The sequence below is a fragment of the Lissotriton helveticus genome, chromosome 2_1 (genome assembly GCF_964261635.1).
Source record: "Lissotriton helveticus chromosome 2_1, aLisHel1.1, whole genome shotgun sequence".
Classification (NCBI taxonomy): domain Eukaryota; kingdom Metazoa; phylum Chordata; class Amphibia; order Caudata; family Salamandridae; genus Lissotriton; species Lissotriton helveticus.
The window spans coordinates 22,852,818-22,872,042 of NC_136059.1; the positions used below are offsets into that span (position 1 = coordinate 22,852,818).

General features: G+C 44.8%; 1 protein-coding gene across 1 annotated transcript in view; it reads right to left on the reverse strand.

The window, feature by feature from the left end:
* Window positions 1-19,225, reverse strand: part of LOC144817674 (gamma-secretase subunit APH-1A-like) — a 75,988-nt gene that overhangs the window by 14,564 nt on the left and 42,199 nt on the right. Inside the window, exon 4 of the mRNA XM_078674405.1 lies at window positions 2,525-2,652. Within this exon, the coding sequence (XP_078530531.1) occupies window positions 2,525-2,652 (128 nt within the window). The remainder of the gene's footprint in view (window positions 1-2,524; window positions 2,653-19,225) is intronic.

Below are 19,225 nucleotides of genomic sequence, written 5' to 3' on the forward strand. Positions count from 1 at the left end.
GTGCTGTTCGGTTATTATAACACTGCTGTTTCTACAAAGGAGCAGCAGCTTCCTGAAGCTGCAGCCCAGATGGATCAGAACTGCGCTGGAGATGTGGTAAGGATGTGAGTAACAATAAAAAGTGAGATGGCCAACAATGGAATGGTGAAATGGCCAACAATGGAATGGTGAGATGGCCAACAATGGGAAGGTGAGATGGCCAACAATGGGAAGGTGAGATGGCCAACAATGGGATGGTGAGATGGCCAACAATGGGATAGTGAGATGGCCAACAATGGGATAGTGAGATGGCCAACAATGGGATAGTGAGATGGCCAACAATGGGATAGTGAGATGGCCAACAATGGAATGGTGAGATGGCCAACAATGGAATGGTGAGATGGCCAACAATGGAATGGTGAGATGGCCAACAATGGAATGGTGAGATGGCCAACAATGGAATGGTGAGATGGCCAACAATGGAATGGTGAGATGGCCAACAATGGGATGGTGAGATGGCCAACAATGGGATGGTGAGATGGCCAACAATGGGATGGTGAGATGGCCAACAATGGGATGGTGAGATGGCCAACAATGGACTGGTGAGGTGGTTAACACATTGGCAATACTTGTCTACAGTGTTACTCAGCCGTCGCTCCCATCATGTCACTGAATTGTAAGGTGCTGCCTAAATTGTGGGCAACATTCAGAGGTGGACCTGGTTGAGAGCTTCAGAAAGAGGCAGTAAAGCAGCATCTTCGACAAACCAGACCAGCGATGCACGTGCCTGTCCATGCAGACCTTTCTCCAGAGTAGTGACCCCTTACAGAATCTCTCCTACTAATACATGCATGCAGTTCTGAGCAAGGGGCACACAGTGGTGTACTACACCAACCACCAGACTATCAAATGGCTCCCGGAGTTGGCAATGGGGAAGTGAGATGGCTAGATATGCCGCTGGATATTACCGGTGCATGAGGCTTGTTTGCAAAAGACATGGACGGTGTCATGAGCAGCTTGAGAATGGAGCATTGAGATGGCTGGAGATGCCGCTGGATATTACCGGTGCATGAGGCTTGTTTGCAAAAGACATGGACGGTGTCATGAGCAGCTTGAGAATGGAGCATTGAGATGGCTGGAGATGGCGCTGGATATTACCAGTGCATGAGACTTGTGGACAGAAGAGAAGGATGGCGTCATGAGTTGCCTGAGAATGGAGCAGTGAGACAGCTGGATGGCCGGAGATGGCTGGAGAGGTCGCTGGACATGGCTGGATGGCCACAGATGACTGGAGAGGTCGCTGGACATGGCTGGATGGCCACAGATGACTGGAGAGGTCGCTGGACATGGCTGGATGGCCACAGATGACTGGAGAGGTTGCTGGATATGACCAGGGCATGAGCCTTGTGGGCAGTAGAGTAGGAGGACGTAACAAGTGACTTGCGAATGCAGTCATGGGACGGCTGCGGATAGAGTTGGGGGACTGGCCACAAATCCATCTGTACATTATTGATAATCCAAAAGTAGGCAGGCCGAGGGCCGAGTGGTGTTCTCAATTACGCAGAAGTCTGATGAAGTGACAATTGACCTGACAATGGAGGGGTGCGATGTCTGGCGATTGAGTATAAGTGGATAAAAATGGGTGCAAATGTTGGTGAACACAGGATGAAGAAAGGCAATCCTTGAGGAGAGACTAGTGAAAAAGTGAAGAAATGGGTTTAGAAATGAGTTAAGGAGGGGCGAATTGATACATGGTGGTGAGAAGTCTAAATGTAGAGACGTACAGATCAGAGAGGTGAGGTAGTTGAGTATGGAGAGTCAGGGTGTGTTCAGGTGAAGAGACAAGACCGATGGAGAGAGAGTGTTCAATGGTAGCAGGGAGAGCAACTGTGCAACTAAAACTTTGGGGTGATTGGCTCTTTAGTTTGAATGTTAAAGTAGGGGTTGTGCAAATGTTGTAGGTGGGGAGGTTGTGGATTGTGGTGGGAGTGGACTGTTGACCAGATGTCTGTGGATAGATTTACGGGTTCAACTCTTTCACCTGGGGTCCACAATCTTCCCACACACTTCCCTGCCAGGTCCCTTGTCCTGCCCACTCTACTGCTCTCCAGGCCTTGTTGTCTCAGTCTCATACCCACGTTTCTCACATGCTCAATCTTCTTTTCCTACCTGCTCACCTGCCTGATCCCACACCTCTGTCGTCTGTCCACTCCACGTGCTGCCCCTTTCACATCAGGATACACAAGGAAGCAAAGGGGGCTCCCATTCCATGCCTACCTGTGCATCTGGACTTTCAGGTAAACTATAATTTACATATGTTCACAATGAAAGGGTGGCCTTCGATGCCTGCATTTAACATGGATGTCACAGGTGTACCGCTGTGATGTGATGTGATGGTTGTCAAGGACATAGTCTTGAAGTGGTTGTGGTTCTGGAGTGCAGAAGCTGGCAGGTCACTGGTGCAAGGGCTGAAGGGGGAAGGGCAGGATGGCTCTGAATATTGCATGATGTAGATATGTTTAGATTAGTGAACTGAGTTACTCACCAAACCAGAGATGATTAAGTGCATGATGATGACGACAAGAAGTTCCCACCAGCGCCGGTGTTCACAACCGTGGAAGAAGGCCACACCCCAGAAGGTGTTTAGAAGGGTCATCACCATGGTCATGAAAGCTAGAAAGGGAGAAGAACTTCTGTAAACAAACCATGAGGATATGAGACAGTTAGAGGACATGAGTCAGACAGACAGAGGACATGAGACAGACAGTCAGAGCGACATGAGACACAGTCAGAGTGACATGAGACACAGTCAGAGCGACATGAGACAGACAGTCTGAGCGACATGAGACAGACAGTCTGAGCGACATGAGACAGACAGTCTGAGCGACATGAGACAGACAGTCTGAGCGACATGAGACAGACAGTCAGAGCAACATGAGAATGCAAACCATGTTCAGGTAAGAAGAATACAGCCAATGACCAGGACAGAGAAACACAGCCAAAACCATTGAAATGTGGTCATTGCCAAGTCATAGAGGTAGGACATACAAAATCGCCACAAAGCTGCAGCCAGCGCCACAAAGCTGCAGCCAGCGCCACAAAGCTCCAGCCAGCGCCACAAAGCTCCAGCCAGCGCCACAAAGCTGCAGCCAGTGGCACAAAGCTGCAGCCAGCGGCACAAAGCAGCAGCCAGCGGCACAAAGCAGCAGCCAGCGGCACAAAGCTGCAGCCAGCGGCACAAAGCAGCAGCCAGCGCCACAAAGCAGCAGCCAGCGCCACAAAGCAGCAGCCAGCGGCACAAAGCAGCAGCTAACCGGCACAAAGCTTCAGCCAGCGGCACAAAGCTGCAGCCGGAGGCACGAAGCTGCAGCCAGCGTCGGAGGCACGAAGCTGCAGCCAGCGCCGGAGGCACGAAGCTGCAGCCAGCGCCGGAGGCACGAAGCTGCAGCCAGCGCCGGAGGTACGAAGCTGCAGCCAGCGCCGGAGGCATGAAGCTGCAGCCAGCGCCGGAGGCACGAAGCTGCAGCCAGCGCCGGAGGCACGAAGCTGCAGCCAGCGCCGGAGACATGAAGCTGCAGCCAGTGCAGGGGGCACGAAGGTGCAGCCAGCGCCGGGGGCACAAAGATGCAGCCAGCGCCAAAGGCAGTAAGATGCAGCCAGCGTCAAAGGCAGGAAGGTGCAACCAGCGCCAAAGGCAGGAAGGTGCAGCCAGCGCCAAAGGCAGTAAGATGCAGCGAGAGCCAAAGGCAGGAAGATGCAGCCAGCGCCAAAGGCACACATGGACATATAAACTTCTTGTTCGCTATATTCAACTAGTGGTGGGCAGTAAATTTCACTCCGCCGGTGGAGTTTGCGGAGTTTTACAACTTCATGCTCCCTTTGGAGCATGGAGTTTGGCAAACACTTCGCAAATCACAGCATGGCAGAGTTTGGTCAGCACCCACCAATCCAAATGTTATATTTCTTGGAGCGTTGCAATATTTCAGATGTCATTGGCTCCTCTGCCTGACCTAAAAATGACAGATCCACAGGAGTTTGAGAGATGCAACAGCGTGTTGCCCAGAAACGCAGCAACGGTCCGGTATGCTCATGTTCACAATGGAGCCCGGAAAAGAGAGTCTTCATCACTATGTGGTTCTAGCACTTCTGACTACTTCTAGGCTTCCCAAAGCACTCCATCCTCCCCAAGTGAGCAAGTGAGGTTCTGTGAATTCTGAACCCATGGGTTTCATTTTGTGTATGGCAGCCATTTTGTGGTTGCCCTCACATAGGCCATGATTGTGGCTGAAACTAGTCTTTTAAGGACATGTAGACCTTAGCTTGAGTTCATGCTGACTCCTGTTTGACCTGAGTGAACTGACCCTGTTGCCTGAAGCTGACCTTGTTAAACCAGTTCCTGCCCTTTAGCTGATCAAGATTGAGGATCAAAGCACAGGACATTGTAGAGTTTGGTATGCACACACACACCCCTTATCTGTTTTCTGTTCCTTCTTTTATGGTCTGTTTATGATATGGGTTGTGGTCCCTTTATTATGGGTTTGTCCGGCTTGTCTAAAGAAGAATGTTGGGTTTGTTCAATGATTGATTATGGGCCGGACAACTGTAAAATGGGTTTGTCGTTTGGCAGACCTTGCATGTCCATGTTAGGCATTTTTTGCATGCTTGCAAAAGCTAGGACTGCCCCTTACTTGTATGCTGAAGTTGTAACCCTAAGCATATAAAAGTCCTCTGTTTTCTGTATTCCTCAGACTACCTCATTCAGTTGCTACGGCTTCTGTGTGACGTGGCCTCACTTATTAAATTTAATAAAGATGTCTTTTCATATTTTCAGCTTCTGTGCCAAGTTCTTTTTTATTAGTAAGTATTCCCTGAGAATGAAGATTTCAGTTCTTCAAATGGCGCGGCCAACGTGGGCTTCATCAGAGAAGTGACTTTCTGAAGGAGTGATCTTGTCAGGAGACTGAAATCTACTGAGGAGGAGAGGATGGGACTCTGCTACTTTGTGCACAAGGATTCTGGAGATTCTCTGTCTTCGCAGCCCGGTATATTTCTGATCTTCCTGATTTTGATCCTCCACATGATGTCACTCCTGACTGAGAACCTTTTTGGCGTGAGTATTCTAAAAAAGACCGTTAGGTCATGTAGAACTTGACAATTAGAATTTGGATAACCTTTTGATTAGTAAAAATAAGAAGTACAAGTGGGTCGCTCCCACGACTTTGTTTGGTTTCTTGGTTTTGATTTGGTTATTGCAATTACCAAAGCCGAGGGTCTCGTATATTTGCGAGTATATCGTTTTTTGATAACCCCTTGAAGTTTGAAGCTAGATTAGTGAGCTATAAGATGCCTGGTTTTAGCAAATTTAGGACTGTAACTTTGGAACTTTGGAATTTGTGTTGGCCAACTTTGGATTTGTATAGGTTTGTATATGCGAATTGCAATTTGTGTAGAACAGGTAATGAGGAGAATTTTCTCTATTTGGTTTAGTTGAACGGTGCACGTACGAAAAGTACATTAAGCACTACATTGATTATAATATTGTATATTGTGCAATATTTTTGGCATGCCTGTTTAAAAGCTCACATAAGAATGTGTGGCTTTATTTGGGAGGTACCATAGTGTGATGTGAAATTAATTAGCCGGCTCTCCTAGAAGGAATACTTAAATAGGTTTAAGTATACAAACATATTTCTTCCTTGGTGATTCTGTAATCCCCAGGGAATTAAAATATGACATAATACATAGAAGGATCCTTTGTTCTGCGCAATGTTATGAAGGAAGATATGCAGAGCGATTTTTTGGTGTTCTGCTAGCCAAAGCTAGTGAATTGAGTGTATTTTCGCTTCTTGGACATACATCAGTCTGTTGGGCTGTTTTTTCAGTCTTTTGAAACACTATTGAGAAGCGTTTCTTGTAAATAGGACTTACAACTAGTATTTACAAATGGTTTGGTTTAAGTACAGTCTGTGGGCTGTCCTTGGTTTCTGTCCTGAGTATTGATTTGTGGGTTAAATTTGTGTTTAAATGTCTATGTGGTTTTCCCATTAGTGCAATTTCTGTAAGTGAATAGTGTTGGCGCTATTTATGAAATGCATGGCTAAAGCGCGCCGTATTGTGTGTCCTGGGTGTTTCACCCCTTTCTGTTTAATTCTGAAATAAGGGATGCAGCTTGCTTTTATATGTGAAATTAGCCAACATGATTGGGTTTATTAAAAATAATTATTAAATTATGAAAAATAATAATTAAAAATAAGTGCTACAAAATTCGTTTTTTACTATTCATGAAGCTTAATGCTCATACTGTGACCTCCTAGCATTATAATTTAATTTGAGTTGTGTTGGACTGCATAATGAGGACATTAGCATATGACATCTCACTTAGCGCAGGCGTAAAAAACTCATTTTTCTAGGGATTTACACGAGATATGTCTAATGTCTAATATCTGTAATGTGTAAAGAACATTCCGAGGATGATTAATATGTAAGATATTTATAGGATATTTATTTTTAAGTGCCCCAAATATCAAAGTCGAATTTGGGTATTTTTGCCATTTAAAATAGCTTTAAAGTGCTTTCAGGCTTCAGTAATGCATACATTTAGGTATAAAACACAAATTTGCAGGTGGTTCCCATTTGGGGATGCTTTTAATGGCTCAGTCAGCCAATGTGCCTGGTGCAGAGGTTTGAGTTTAATATCAGGGTTGAAGGTTTTAACTCCAGCTGGACTTACTGAAATGTTTATCTATTTAAGGTTGCTGAAATGAGTACCATTGCATAGGGTAATAGCAAACATCTGTTCTAAAGATGGTATGTTATGTTATTATGTTGTGCGAATTATTCACAGTAAATGTTTTAATAATATAATTATAGCAATAAATTGTCGCCCCTAACAGGAGTCATATGTATAACATGTGTTTTTAAATAGAGTGAATTATTGCAGGTTAGCAGGAATTAGGAAGGCCTTTTGCCTTTGTCAGCCTCAGAATGAGCAGAGGGTGGGGCTAGTAGAAATGCAGAGACTTGCTCAAATCGCACTGAGGTGTTATCTTTAGTTTCCTTGTAAACAATGGAGGGAGGCTGCCATGTCGACATCTATGACCTCGTAAATTAGAGCCTTGTCTCTGTGAAATGCAGAATGACCTTGCTAAACAGGCCTCTAAAAGGAAGGGTTTCTGGTTTCTCCACAAAATTAAAGAACTTAATTCCAAAGGGAAAATATGAGTCCCAACACATGCTAAATGCTCTGCAGAAATGATATATTTGTATCTCTGCCTCTAAAAAATAATGTCTAGTAGTTGCTTTTATTTGACCGAAAATGGATCATTGCATTAAGTTTTAGACAGAAAATAAGACGAAGCTTTTTATTGAAATTTTGAAGGCTACATGCCAAAGTGAGAACGAATTGTGGCGCAAGGCTAACATAGAGTGTCAGTGAAAGAAATTTACTTTTGGAAAGATAAAAGGGCTTCATGTTGCAAGGTGACTGACAAGATGGTAACAGTTAAGTAACGGAAATTTATTTTTGTGTCTGTTAATGTGTATTATGTTTTGTCTTCTGATTAAAAGTTATAATTGATGTCTGTTTGTTATGAGAAATGTCTCTCTTTTGTGTGTTGTGTATTTATTTTTTTTGCTTCTGCCCACAGATCATTCATGGATTGTTCTGGGTGATTGTAAGGCTGACAAGACACGTGAGTTTGGTTGGTTAAAAAGGGATGTGTTTTTGCGTAGCCTTTGGGAAGAAATGTTCACGTGTTTTTTTTTTTATGTTTGTGTATTTGGTCCTATCATGAATTGTTCCTGCGGGTCCTGTGCGTCAGAAGAGACATAGTGGGTTGTATTTGACAGCCAAATGTCCACTAAAGGGTGATCTGCTGTCAAAAAGGAGGGTAAGGAAAGTAAAAGTAAGTGTGAGGAAAGTAAGAGAAAGTGTGTAAAAGAAAGTGTAATTTTGATGAAAGTGTAATTTTGATTTTAAACCTGACAAATTAAGAAGGCCTCAATAGTGGGTTTTGGGCTGCAGGTTCACAGTGCATAAAGTACAGGACTTGAAGTGGGTGCGTCACCGCTCATTTACATATGTTATTGTTTTGTCTATGTTTTTTGTGCTTGATATACAGCAAGTATATCTGATGGCTTGACGTGCGTTTTGTGCGTTTTTTTTGTGCATGTTTTTTGTTTTATGTTGCTGTTTATGATACTATTACAAGTTTACCTGCGTTGTGAAGGGATATACATGACGATGTGTATCCTGCAAACAGTTGGGTAGATTTGCTTTGACACTAAATTTCACAGAAAAACAGACAAAACTTCATCAGTGTATGTCAAATTTGGCTTTAATGGTATTTGAAGGAAAATAAAAAGAGATATACAGAATCAAAGTGTGTCACATGCTGTTAGTCACGTACTGCCCCTCCCCTTAAGGAACAGGCAGCCCTAAAATTATGTATCCTGAATTGGACGCAAGGATAAATTATAGATCTGTGACTTTTGTGCATGGTGACCTAATTTTTATATTACATTAGTCAGTTTTGTTCTGCTTCCTAAATAGTGTATGGCCTTGTACCATAAAGGAAACAAGGTTTATATTTTTTTCCCTGAAAAAGGAACTGGAACATTAGCTGAGATTACCGTATATGGTGTAGAGGCCAGCGGTTGAGCTGACTATCATGAACTATTTTGATTTTTGTGTATCACCCCCACTCTTGGTGTTGTGTCACATGCCTGACTATCACCCAAGTAATTTCTTGTTCTTCCTATAGATTTTTCTTTCGTCACTTCTCCCCTGATTGATGTTGCATCGTCCCTAGTAATTGGGGACGTTAGCTGTGTCCTAGTCCCATTTTCCCTTTTCCATATTCCTTTCACCAGTTAGCCTTCTTTTATTATTATTATTGTATTAGGTTCGCACTTCCAGATTGCAGTAATGTACCAGAGACCCCCTATATTATGTATAATTCCCTTTTGTATGACTAGACTGTTTTTTAAGAATTTTCTTTAGGCCTAACTCAATGTTTTTTTAGTCTAACCGTCATGGTACTGATGGACTGGTTAACTGACTCAATGCTATTATAAGACAAGTTTCCACATTTTGATTAGTAGCCTGTGTATTGCGTAGTGCACTTGATGCACGGTTATTAAAAGGGAGGTATCTACAAGTCCCTGATAATCTGTATTATGCGATTTCTCTTTTAAAATGTTTTAGATAAGGAATTTAGGAACACCTATATGTAATTATTGAGAGAAAAAATGTGTTTACCCCATTAGACGATGTCACTGTGTGAGGACTTCCATTTAGATACAATTCTCATATAGTTATCTACCCTTAGATGGTAGAGGATATGCTCTCACATGGAAACCCAATTGAAGAAATTAGAGGCACTGTTTTGCTTATTGCCTTTGTCTTTGTCCTCTATGAGAATGACAGCGTGTTCTAGACCAGAATTGTCTCATGGCGTATGGCCACTCCCTCGCAGATTGCAGGCCACCTGCTTGCAATCCTCTTGTTAAAAACAAACTGTTTTTGTACTAAATTGAAGGAAAATAACAAATGTGTCCCATTTCCTACGTCACTAGGTTCTGCGGGATTAATTCATAATAACCTGCGGACCTTTGATGAAAAGCTAATTCCCATCAGTGACAGTCCCAGCACCCAGACAGCAACCGCCAACGTGTCAGTGGTATCTCCAACGTTTTGTACTTGCTTCATCAGAAGGCGTTGAACATCAGAAAAGAAGGAGGAGCTGGTTTTGCCACGGAACCAGAGTTTCAGTGCAAAAGAGCGAAAGAGAATGATTCCAGTTATTTTAAGTTTTTAGTTTCTCACCGGTCATGTGCTGGTAACCTCTGACAGTAGGCAGTCCATTGAGCCCCTTGGCCTGAGTTTTGGCCACCCCCCCTTTTCTTTGCTCCAATGGAAAGGCAGTGCACCAGAGGATCCAGGATTGGAAAAAGGCACTACATTGTGGTACCTATGATTAAATGGAAGAGCAGCCCGAGCATCCTCTGACACTGAAAAGCGAGTGTTGGAGTCTGAAAGTGTTGCTGAGTATGAAAGCCTGTTGCTCTTTCCTGATGAATAGTACTTGGGTCTGCATGATATGATCTGTGCCCATGATCAATGGAGAGCACACTATCTGTAGTGCCTGCCGCAGAGGAGAGATATTGGTGCACTGCCTTGAGACATTGAGACTGTCAAATAAGCTGCGAGTGTTTGCCAGGAGGGCACTCCAATGGATACTGAGAAGGACCCTTTTTTTTTTTTTTTTGCTGAGTTTTATATAGCGCGAACTAGACCCGAACCGAATCAGGTATCAGAGCGCTTTACATATTTTTCCAGTTACGTTACATTTTTTACGTTTCCAGTTACTTTCATTTTAGGCACGGGGAGATTAAGTGATTTGCCCAGAATCACAGGAGGTTTTGGCGTCGTTACCGAGACTCGAACCCAGATCCCCAGGTCCGAGGTCGAGCGCCCTAGCCGTTAGGCCAACTCCTCTCCCTCTCTCCATTTTCATGAAAGGCCTGAACGAAGAGGCCCATGCGGAAGAAAACAACACAAGAGGACTTGATAAACAATAGAAGCCTGCCGGAGAGGCTTGGACGGACTCTGGGTATTTCCCGTGCGATTGCATAAAATGGGTGTTAAGAGACTGATTTTTGCTGGCATTTTTTTTAAAGTAGTATTCTGTTTAGTAAAAGCAGAATAAAGTCCATTCCCTGTGGAAGAGTATCCCTTTTCACCTCAGAGCATTGATGAGGATCACCACTGTTTCACCTGAACATATAATAAGTTACTGAAATGCATAGGAGCCATAAAAAATGTTACTAGATAATTTTAGGATTTGCTTTCTGCTTAGAGTTGTGAAAAAATATAATTTTGTTTGTAATAGTGGTCATTACTTTCTCCTGTTGTCCATATGTTCTTAATAACATGTTTTCTAGTATTTTTAAGCATGACGTTGTCTTTTGTGGGTTGGATCGTTTTCACTACCCAATTGACTTCTGCACCCACCTCCCAACCTATGTCTTTTCCTACTACTACTTCTTTGCATTCTTTTCATATCTTACCTGAACACGAGCAGATTAGAAGGTCGGAATTTGTGAATAATTCCTTTGTACAGTTTCAGCATCAATACCAGTTAGTAATGAACACAACTAATTGTTGGGTGTGTGGTCTTATGCCACATACTACAGATAGAGGTATTCCCTATTTGGTTCTGTCATTTAGTTACAATGGGTCTGTATGGGCATATCAGACGATGTTTTATGCCAACGAAGTCTATCCCTTGCGTTCCATGAAAGATAACTCGAGTAATAATGCCTTAGTGAAGGGAATAAAGGATAATATTGACATTGACATCGATTCAGATACACACTGAGTGATTGCCTATGTAAGGGCAAAAGGAGGGTCTGAGGTTCTGTGAATCCATTTTGTGTATGGCAGCCATTTTGTGGTTGCCCTCACATAGGCCATGATTGTGGCTGAAACTAGTCTTTTAAGGACATGTAGACCTTAGCTGGAGTTCATGCGGACTCCTGTTCGACCTGAGTGAACTGACCCTGTTGCCAGAAGCGGACCTTGTTAAACCAGTTCCTGCCCTTCAGCTGATCAAGATTGAGGATCAAAGCACAGGACATTGTAGAGTTTGGTATGCACACACACACACCCCTTATCCTGCTTTCTGTTCCTTCTTTTATGGTCTGTTTATGATATGGGTTGTGGTCCTTTTATTATGGGTTTGTCCGGCTTGTCTAAAGAAGAATGTTGGGTTTGTTCAATGATTGATTATGGGCCGGACTACTGTAAAATGGGTTTGTCGTTTGGCAGACCTTGCATGTCCATGTTAGGCATTTTTTGCATGCTTGCAAAAGCTAGGACTGCCCCTTACTTGTATGCTGAAGTTTGTAACCCTAAGCATATAAAAGGCCTCTGTTTTCTGTATTCCTCAGACTACCTCATTCAGTTGCTACGGCTTCTGTGTGACGTGGCCTCACTTATTAAATTTAATAAAGATGTCTTTTCATATTTTCAGCTTCTGTGCCAAGTTCTTTTTTATTAGTAAGTATTCCCTGAGAATGAAGATTTCAGTTCTTCACAAGATCAAGCTTTCCATGCCCTAGAACGTGCTTGCATCTTTGGGTCATCAAATCAGACTTTACAAAAACTTTTCAGACCCAATCAAACTTCTGCAAGGTGAAGCAGCAAGGAAACCATGCTTGTGGCAGCTTCACAAAACCATTGGGCACGTGTGGAGGCACTGCCAGTCTCTCACCAGGCCAATGGTCTGATGCCCAGGGCTTTGATCTCTGCCCCACATTGTCTGTCGCTGCCAGCACCGTGGAGGTGGGGGCAGTTGGGGTACAGGTGGGGAGAGGTGGACCTGGCTGATAGTCAAAGTTAAGATGGCCGCCATGTTTACAATCATGCATGGGGTTGTACGTTTTTTTGTCTATATTGGTGTCCGTTCTTTGTGTCCATGACACAAGACTCTGACATGCGCTTCTCTGCCTTGACCTGTACCCGGCCCTCCGGCACAGGTGCGGAGGTGACACTCCCCTGATTCCAGCACAGCTAAAGCACTCATGCTCTGTGGCAACAGCTTCACATGTATTACATGCAATAAAATAATGACCATGCTGCCTACCCAAGCTCTGACCCATGGTGTTCCCCACTATTCCCACTATGTTCCCTGAATTGTTGCTGCTCTTTGGCCGGCCCTCCGGCAGCAGATGCCCTTGTCTGGTGACCACTGCACTGAGGGGGGGGGGGAGGGGGAGGGGTGCAGGGTGGAGGTGGCTGAGAAGATCATTGTGAATGAGTGACCAATGACTATATGCAAGTTCGACAGCAGCAATATACGATCAGTGCTGTTGGTGGAGTTTTAGCACGTTAGTGTGTGTTTGTGCTGGTTTTAGCGCACACGTGCTGCTGTATATAGCTCCCTTATTGTCTCAGTCAGTTGACTGTTTGTGGCAGTCTGGCTTCCGGTACACTGCTTGTGTACATTCTTGATTTGACTTCGTCTGTGTGTCTCTGTCCTGGTAATTTTCAAACCGTTCCACCAGACCGGCACGTTAGATGCGACTTCGCTGTGAGACTACAGGCCCCGCCATTGGTTTACTTCATCCCTTAGCTTGGGTCTTTTCGAAATGATTGGATAAGGGCAAGAGCAGCTTGTAATACTCCGCCTGCTCGCGGAACTCTCTGGAATTGGACAGATGATTTTTTACAACTCTGCAGAATTACGCAAAGTCCAACTCCGCAAACTCCACCCAGCCCTAATTTTAAGACACGGATAAATAAACGCCTTGTTAGTTTTGTTCCACACAGCAACAGATAAACGTATTGTTTGTTATATTCTACACACACACAGATAAATGTCTTTTTCGTTATATTCGACACAAGGAACGATGAACCTTTTGTTTGCTATATTCCACATATGGACAGAAAAACTTCTTGTTTGCTAAATTCCACATGCATACAAATGCCTGGTTTGCTTTATTCCACACAGGTACAGATCAACTTCGTGTTCACCATATTACACATAGAGACAGATAAACACCTTGCCTGCTATATTTCACACAGGGATAGATAAACTTCTTTTTTACTATATTCCGCACTCAGACAGATAAACTCTATGTTCATAATAATGCACACACAGAAAGATAAACTCCTTCACTGCATTCAACACAGAGACCCCTCCCCCCCCCCACGCATGAGCCCTTTGCCATAGCTGGCCACAGTCAACGAGCTCCATGTTAAGAGGCAGGATCTAAAAGTTGTAGTTCATAATCAGACTCAACCAGATCTTACAGTGAGTGAGCCTCCAAGATAAAGGGGTTCGCCTCATAGCATGGTTTGTGCTCAGTGGACTCATTCACTCACTCCAAGAGTCTGCGTTGGACCTCATGGGCCCAGGCTCCAGTCCTGGCGGGATCCATTCCATCTTTTATCCTTCCTAAGAGACATCCCTGATCAGTCAATGGTGTCAGGAGCTTCCTCAGGGATGAGTGTGCATTTTATAAATATGACAGTTAAGTTGATTACGAATGGTCAGAAACTGGGCATTTTCTCAGCATAGATCCCAGTTTCGAAGCATGGACGGCTTACAGGGAGACATTTATGGCTCTGAGGGTCTGCACTGGGTACAGCTCACCACCTGCGTGACTGCAGCACTCTGTTACAGGGAAAACAAAGTGTAAACTGCGGCTTCGCTCCTTCGAGAGCTGGGCACGTCCCTCCTGCCCCTTCAGAGGTCTGTAGGGGAAGTCAACACTTACCTCGCCCAGGAATCTGATGACCACATGTATTCGTCACTTCGTAAGATGAGGGGACATAATACCAACACCTACCACCAGGCAGAACCAAGAGTCGTTTCCTATGTTGACGCTCTACCCAACTCTGGTTTAAGAACAGAGGTTTAAGACTAAGAATGGGTCTAAATCTGAGCCACAGTGGGAGTAAGGTAAATTCAGCAACGATGAAGAGTGCGGAATATGCATTCGTAGGCTACAGGCGAAGGGCGACAGCTCGCGCGACCTCCCAGATGGAGTACAAATGGCAGACACCTCAGCAGGTCAGCATAAAAGCTACTCTTTCGTAAATATGGTATTTATGAAGGAGGCAAGCAATAGCGATACAAACAAGGAAAATGCTACTTACCAGTATGCATCTGTTCTTGGCATGTAGGGTTGCAGAACCACACACTTTTGCATTAGATCACCATCTGGTGGTGGGCCCGGATAATTACACTTTGTTGTTGCCTTGGAAGAGTCTTTTGTCTGTTGGAGGACTCCTCCCTTAGATCGTAGTGCGCATGGGCATCGACTCCATCCTCAGATTGTTTTCGCCATTGGGCAAATGATGGAGTTGTATGAGTACAGATAAAGATGACCATGTGTTGTTTATCTAAATAAGATAATACTGGAACAGTTATAGGTAGCCAGGGAGGCGGGTGGGCGTGTGTGTGGGTCTGCAGCTCTACGTGCCAAGAACAGATGCATACTGGTAAGTAGCATTTTCCGTTCGAGGCATATGGGCTGCAGACCACACACTTTTGCATAGATTGCACAGCAGTTTCTCCCTTAGCGGCGGTCACCCACATCTGTTTCAGTAGTTTGAAATAATGTCTTTAGTACAGCCTAGCCCATATTTGCTTGTTGTTTTGCCTGCACATCTACACAATAGTATTTTGTAAATGTGTGCGGAGTAGACCATGTAGCTGCTTTACAGATATCATCTAATGGTATGTTTCCTAAGAAAGCCATAGATGCTCCTATCTTACGGGTAGAATGAGCCCTAGGAGGAATGGTTAAAGTGCGTTTTGCTTTGTGGTAGCAAATTTGAAGACACTTAACAATCCACCTGGCAATGCCGGATTTTGAAATGGGATTGCCTTTATGTGGAGGCGAAAAGGACACAAACATTTGTTTAGTTTTACGAAAAGGTTTTGTCCTATCTATGTAGTATAGAACTGCTCTTTTTACGTCTAGTGTGTGAAGAGCTCTTTCTGCAACTGTTTGAGGTTGTGGAAAAAATACTGGCAACTCAATGGATTGGTTGAGATGGAATGGTGAAATGACCTTTGGCAGAAACTTTGGATTTGTCTTGAGAACCAGTTTATTGTGATGAAGTTGTATACATGGTTCTTGAATTGTTAATGCCTGTATCTCACTCACTCTTCGTAGTGATGTAACTACTACTAAAAAGGCAACTTTCCATGTAAGAAAATGTAACTCACACTTATGCAATGGTTCAAATGGTGGACCCATAAGTCTTGTGAGAACAATATTTAAATTCCAGACTGGAGAGGGTGGTATTCTCGGAGGAATTATTCTTTTAAGTCCTTCAATAAACGCTTTGATTGCAGGTACTCTAAACAATGACAAATGTCTGTTTTGGAGATATGCCGCTATAGCCGCTAGATGTAATCTAATTGAAGAGTACGCTAAATTAGATTTTTGCAGATGTAATAGATCGCATATGATGTTTTGTATTGAAACATCTAAGGGGTTAACGTTGTTATTTGTACAATATACAACAAATCGTTTCCATTTTGCCGCATAACATGCTCTAGTTTTAGGATGTCTTGCCTCTTTAATGACATCCATGCAATCAGGAGGTACATTCAGATATCCAAACTCTAAGACCTCAGGAACCAAATCGCTAGATTGAGCTGCATTGGGTCTGGATACATAATCTCTCCATGGTTCTGTGTTAGTAGATGTGGGAAGAGTTTTAGTTTGTGGTGTGGTACTACAGAGAGCTGCAGTAGCGTTGTGTACCATGGCTGTCTCGCCCACGTTGGTGCTATGAGAATCAATATGAGAGAATGTTGCCGTAGCTTGCGTACCACCAATGGAATTAGTGGGAGAGGTGGAAAAGCGTACGCAAATTTGTTTGACCAGTTCATCCATACCGCATTGCCTTTGGATAACGGGTGTGGGTACCTGACGGCAAACTTAGGCATTTGGAGTTGCTTTGTGTGGCAAACAGATCTATCTCTCGTTGTCCCCACATTTGAAAGAATGGCTGAAGAACTTGAGGATGAAACTGCCATTCGTGTATCTGCTGTCTCTGACGACTTAACAGATCTGCCAGTTGATTGTGAACTCCTGGTAGATGCTCTGCTAACAGAAAAATATTTTAAGGAATGGCCCACCTCCATTTGCTGTGCGCCAGCCGGGAGAGCTGTAGGGAGTGTGTTCCTCCTTGCTTCTGAATGTAATACATTGCAGTCATATTGTTCGTCCGGACTAGTACAGCCTTGTTTGATATGTAATGTTGGAACGATTTTAGAGCTTGAAAGATTGCTAGTAATTCCAGATAATTTGTGTGAAGTACTCTTTGTTTCATTGTCCATATTTCTTGTACTGTGTGACTTTGTAAGTGCGCTCCCCATCCTGTGAGAGATGCGTCTGTGGTCAGTATTATTTGTAGAACTGGCTCTATAAAGGGCCGGCCCTTGGAAAGGTTTTTGGTGTTCCACCATTGCAGAGAGCGATGCGTCCGGTCGTCCACCACCACCAGATCTGTTATCTCTTGTTGAGCCTGATTCCACTGACCTGCCAAGCATTCTTGTATGGGGCGCATTTGTAGTCTTGCGTATGCCATTATGAAAATGCAAGATGCCATCATTCCTATTAGCTGCATGAACACTCGAGCTTGTAGTGAGTGTTGTGCTTGGAATTTTTGTATGACATTTTGCATAGCTTGTATTCTTATTAAGTTGGGATACGCTACTGCCTTGGAGGTATCTATCGTGGCCCCTAGGTACCTGCTGAGATAGAGACAGTTGTAGATGTGACTTGTTTTGATTTACTGTAAACCCCAACTTGTGTAGCAGGCAGATTGTCTGAAACTTGTGCTGTACACATTGGTTGTAGGACTAGGATTTTATTAGCAAGTCGTCTAAATATGGGAATACATGAATGTTGTCCCTTCTTAAGTGTGCTGCTACTACCGCTAGGCACTTTAGGAATACTCGAGGTGCTGTTGTCACTCCGAAGGGGAGCACCTTGAATTGGTAGTGCTGGCCTTCTAGCACGAATCTTAGGTACTTTCTGGGAGACTGATGAATGGGAATGTGGAAGTAGGCGTGCTTGAGGTCTAATGTGGCAAGGAAGTCCCCTTTTTCTAACAACGGTAAGACCTGTTATAATGTGACCATATGAAAGTGGTCTGAATGTATGTACTGGTTTAGGGGTCTTAGATCTAGAATTGGTCTGAGAGACCCGTCCTTTTTGGGTATGAGAAAATAAAGGGAGTAAACCCCTGTGTTTTGGTGTTCCCTTGGTACTGGTTCTATTGCATTCTTTTGCAGTAGTGATTCTACCTCTTGCCTTAGTAGTAAGAGGTGTTCTTGTGACATAGGACGTTGTCTGGGTGGTATTGTTGGAGGAGTGGAAGTGAGCTCCAGGCAATAACCTGACTGAATTATTTGTCTCACCCACCTGTCTGTGGTGATGGAGTTCCAGACAGGTAGGAACTGTTGTAATCCTCCCCCGACCGGAGTGGAATGGTCTGGGGGGATGGAAGGGAAGTCACTGTTTGGGAGTAGAGGCATTGCGATTGTTGTTGCCTCTCCCTCTGCCCTTATTATTATTTCCTCTATTCTGTTGGACTTTGGCCCTTAGGTCAGGTTCACCCCAAGACTTTTTGCTTGAAATGGTGACCTGGTGATGGTGATTTTTGGGTTCTGCGCACTTTCACTGTGTCCCAGTGGAAAGTGCGTGCGCACTTTGAGTGCATGTGCTGAGCTAGGCCTGCCCGCCCATAGGAATGCATGGGGAATGTATGTGTCCCTGGTAGTTCCTGATGCGTGGGGTGTACAGGCTCGAGTTTGGTATGTGTGAACTCGTGGGAGTGAATGCTGCGCGATGGTATGTGCAGCTTGTATGTGTCTAGTGGGGAAGCGCCACTTCTAGACATGGCTGTACGTGTGCTGTGAGGGTGCTGGCGTGTGATTGGCTGGAGCTGGCTGGCATGCCAGGCTCCAGGAAGGCTGGATGGGTCTGCCCGGTGGTGAGTGGGAGATTAGCATGCTGATGGCTGGGGAGGAGTGTACCTGTGTCCTGGATGAGGCTGGGTTTTCCCCTGACAATGCTGGCTCCGCCCCCCTGTGGTGCGTCTAATGACCCAAGCCCTGCCAGTGAATAGAGAGGGTGGTTGAGGTAAACACGAGTACTCAAGAACCAGCTGCGACTGGTTCTGCCCCCACCCTGCACCTACAGACAAAGGATGATGTATAAAAATGGGGCTGTGTCCCCACAGAAGTTGTTCTCTTCCAGGATCCTGAGGGGGCTGCTGCTGTTGCTGGGCCAGAGGACCGCCACTTGGATTGTCTCCCTGCCTGGAGACCCAGTGTGCTGGCTCTGGGCCCAGCCTTGCTCCCCCTGCCTGCCTAGAAGGACTTTGACTGAGCTTTAGGGGCTCCTGGTGCTGGGGAGCGCCTTACCTTGCCTTATAGCGCCTGGGAGCGCTTTGTTCGGCTTGCTAGCGCTTGGGAGCGCTTTTCTGGCTCAGCCGGTGCCCACCCGGCGATTGCCCCGTGTTGCCGATTTTGAAATCCCCTGGCAGGTGCCCACCCTGCCAGGGACATTGCCGCCCTAAGATCGAGTGCCCACCTCGATTTATTTGTTCTTTTAAAAGAGCCGGTGCCCACCCGGCATTTCCTGATTATCCCCCGCCTACGAGTGCCTGGAGCGGGCCGCCGCGCTGTCCGCGACGACCCGGAAGTGGTTG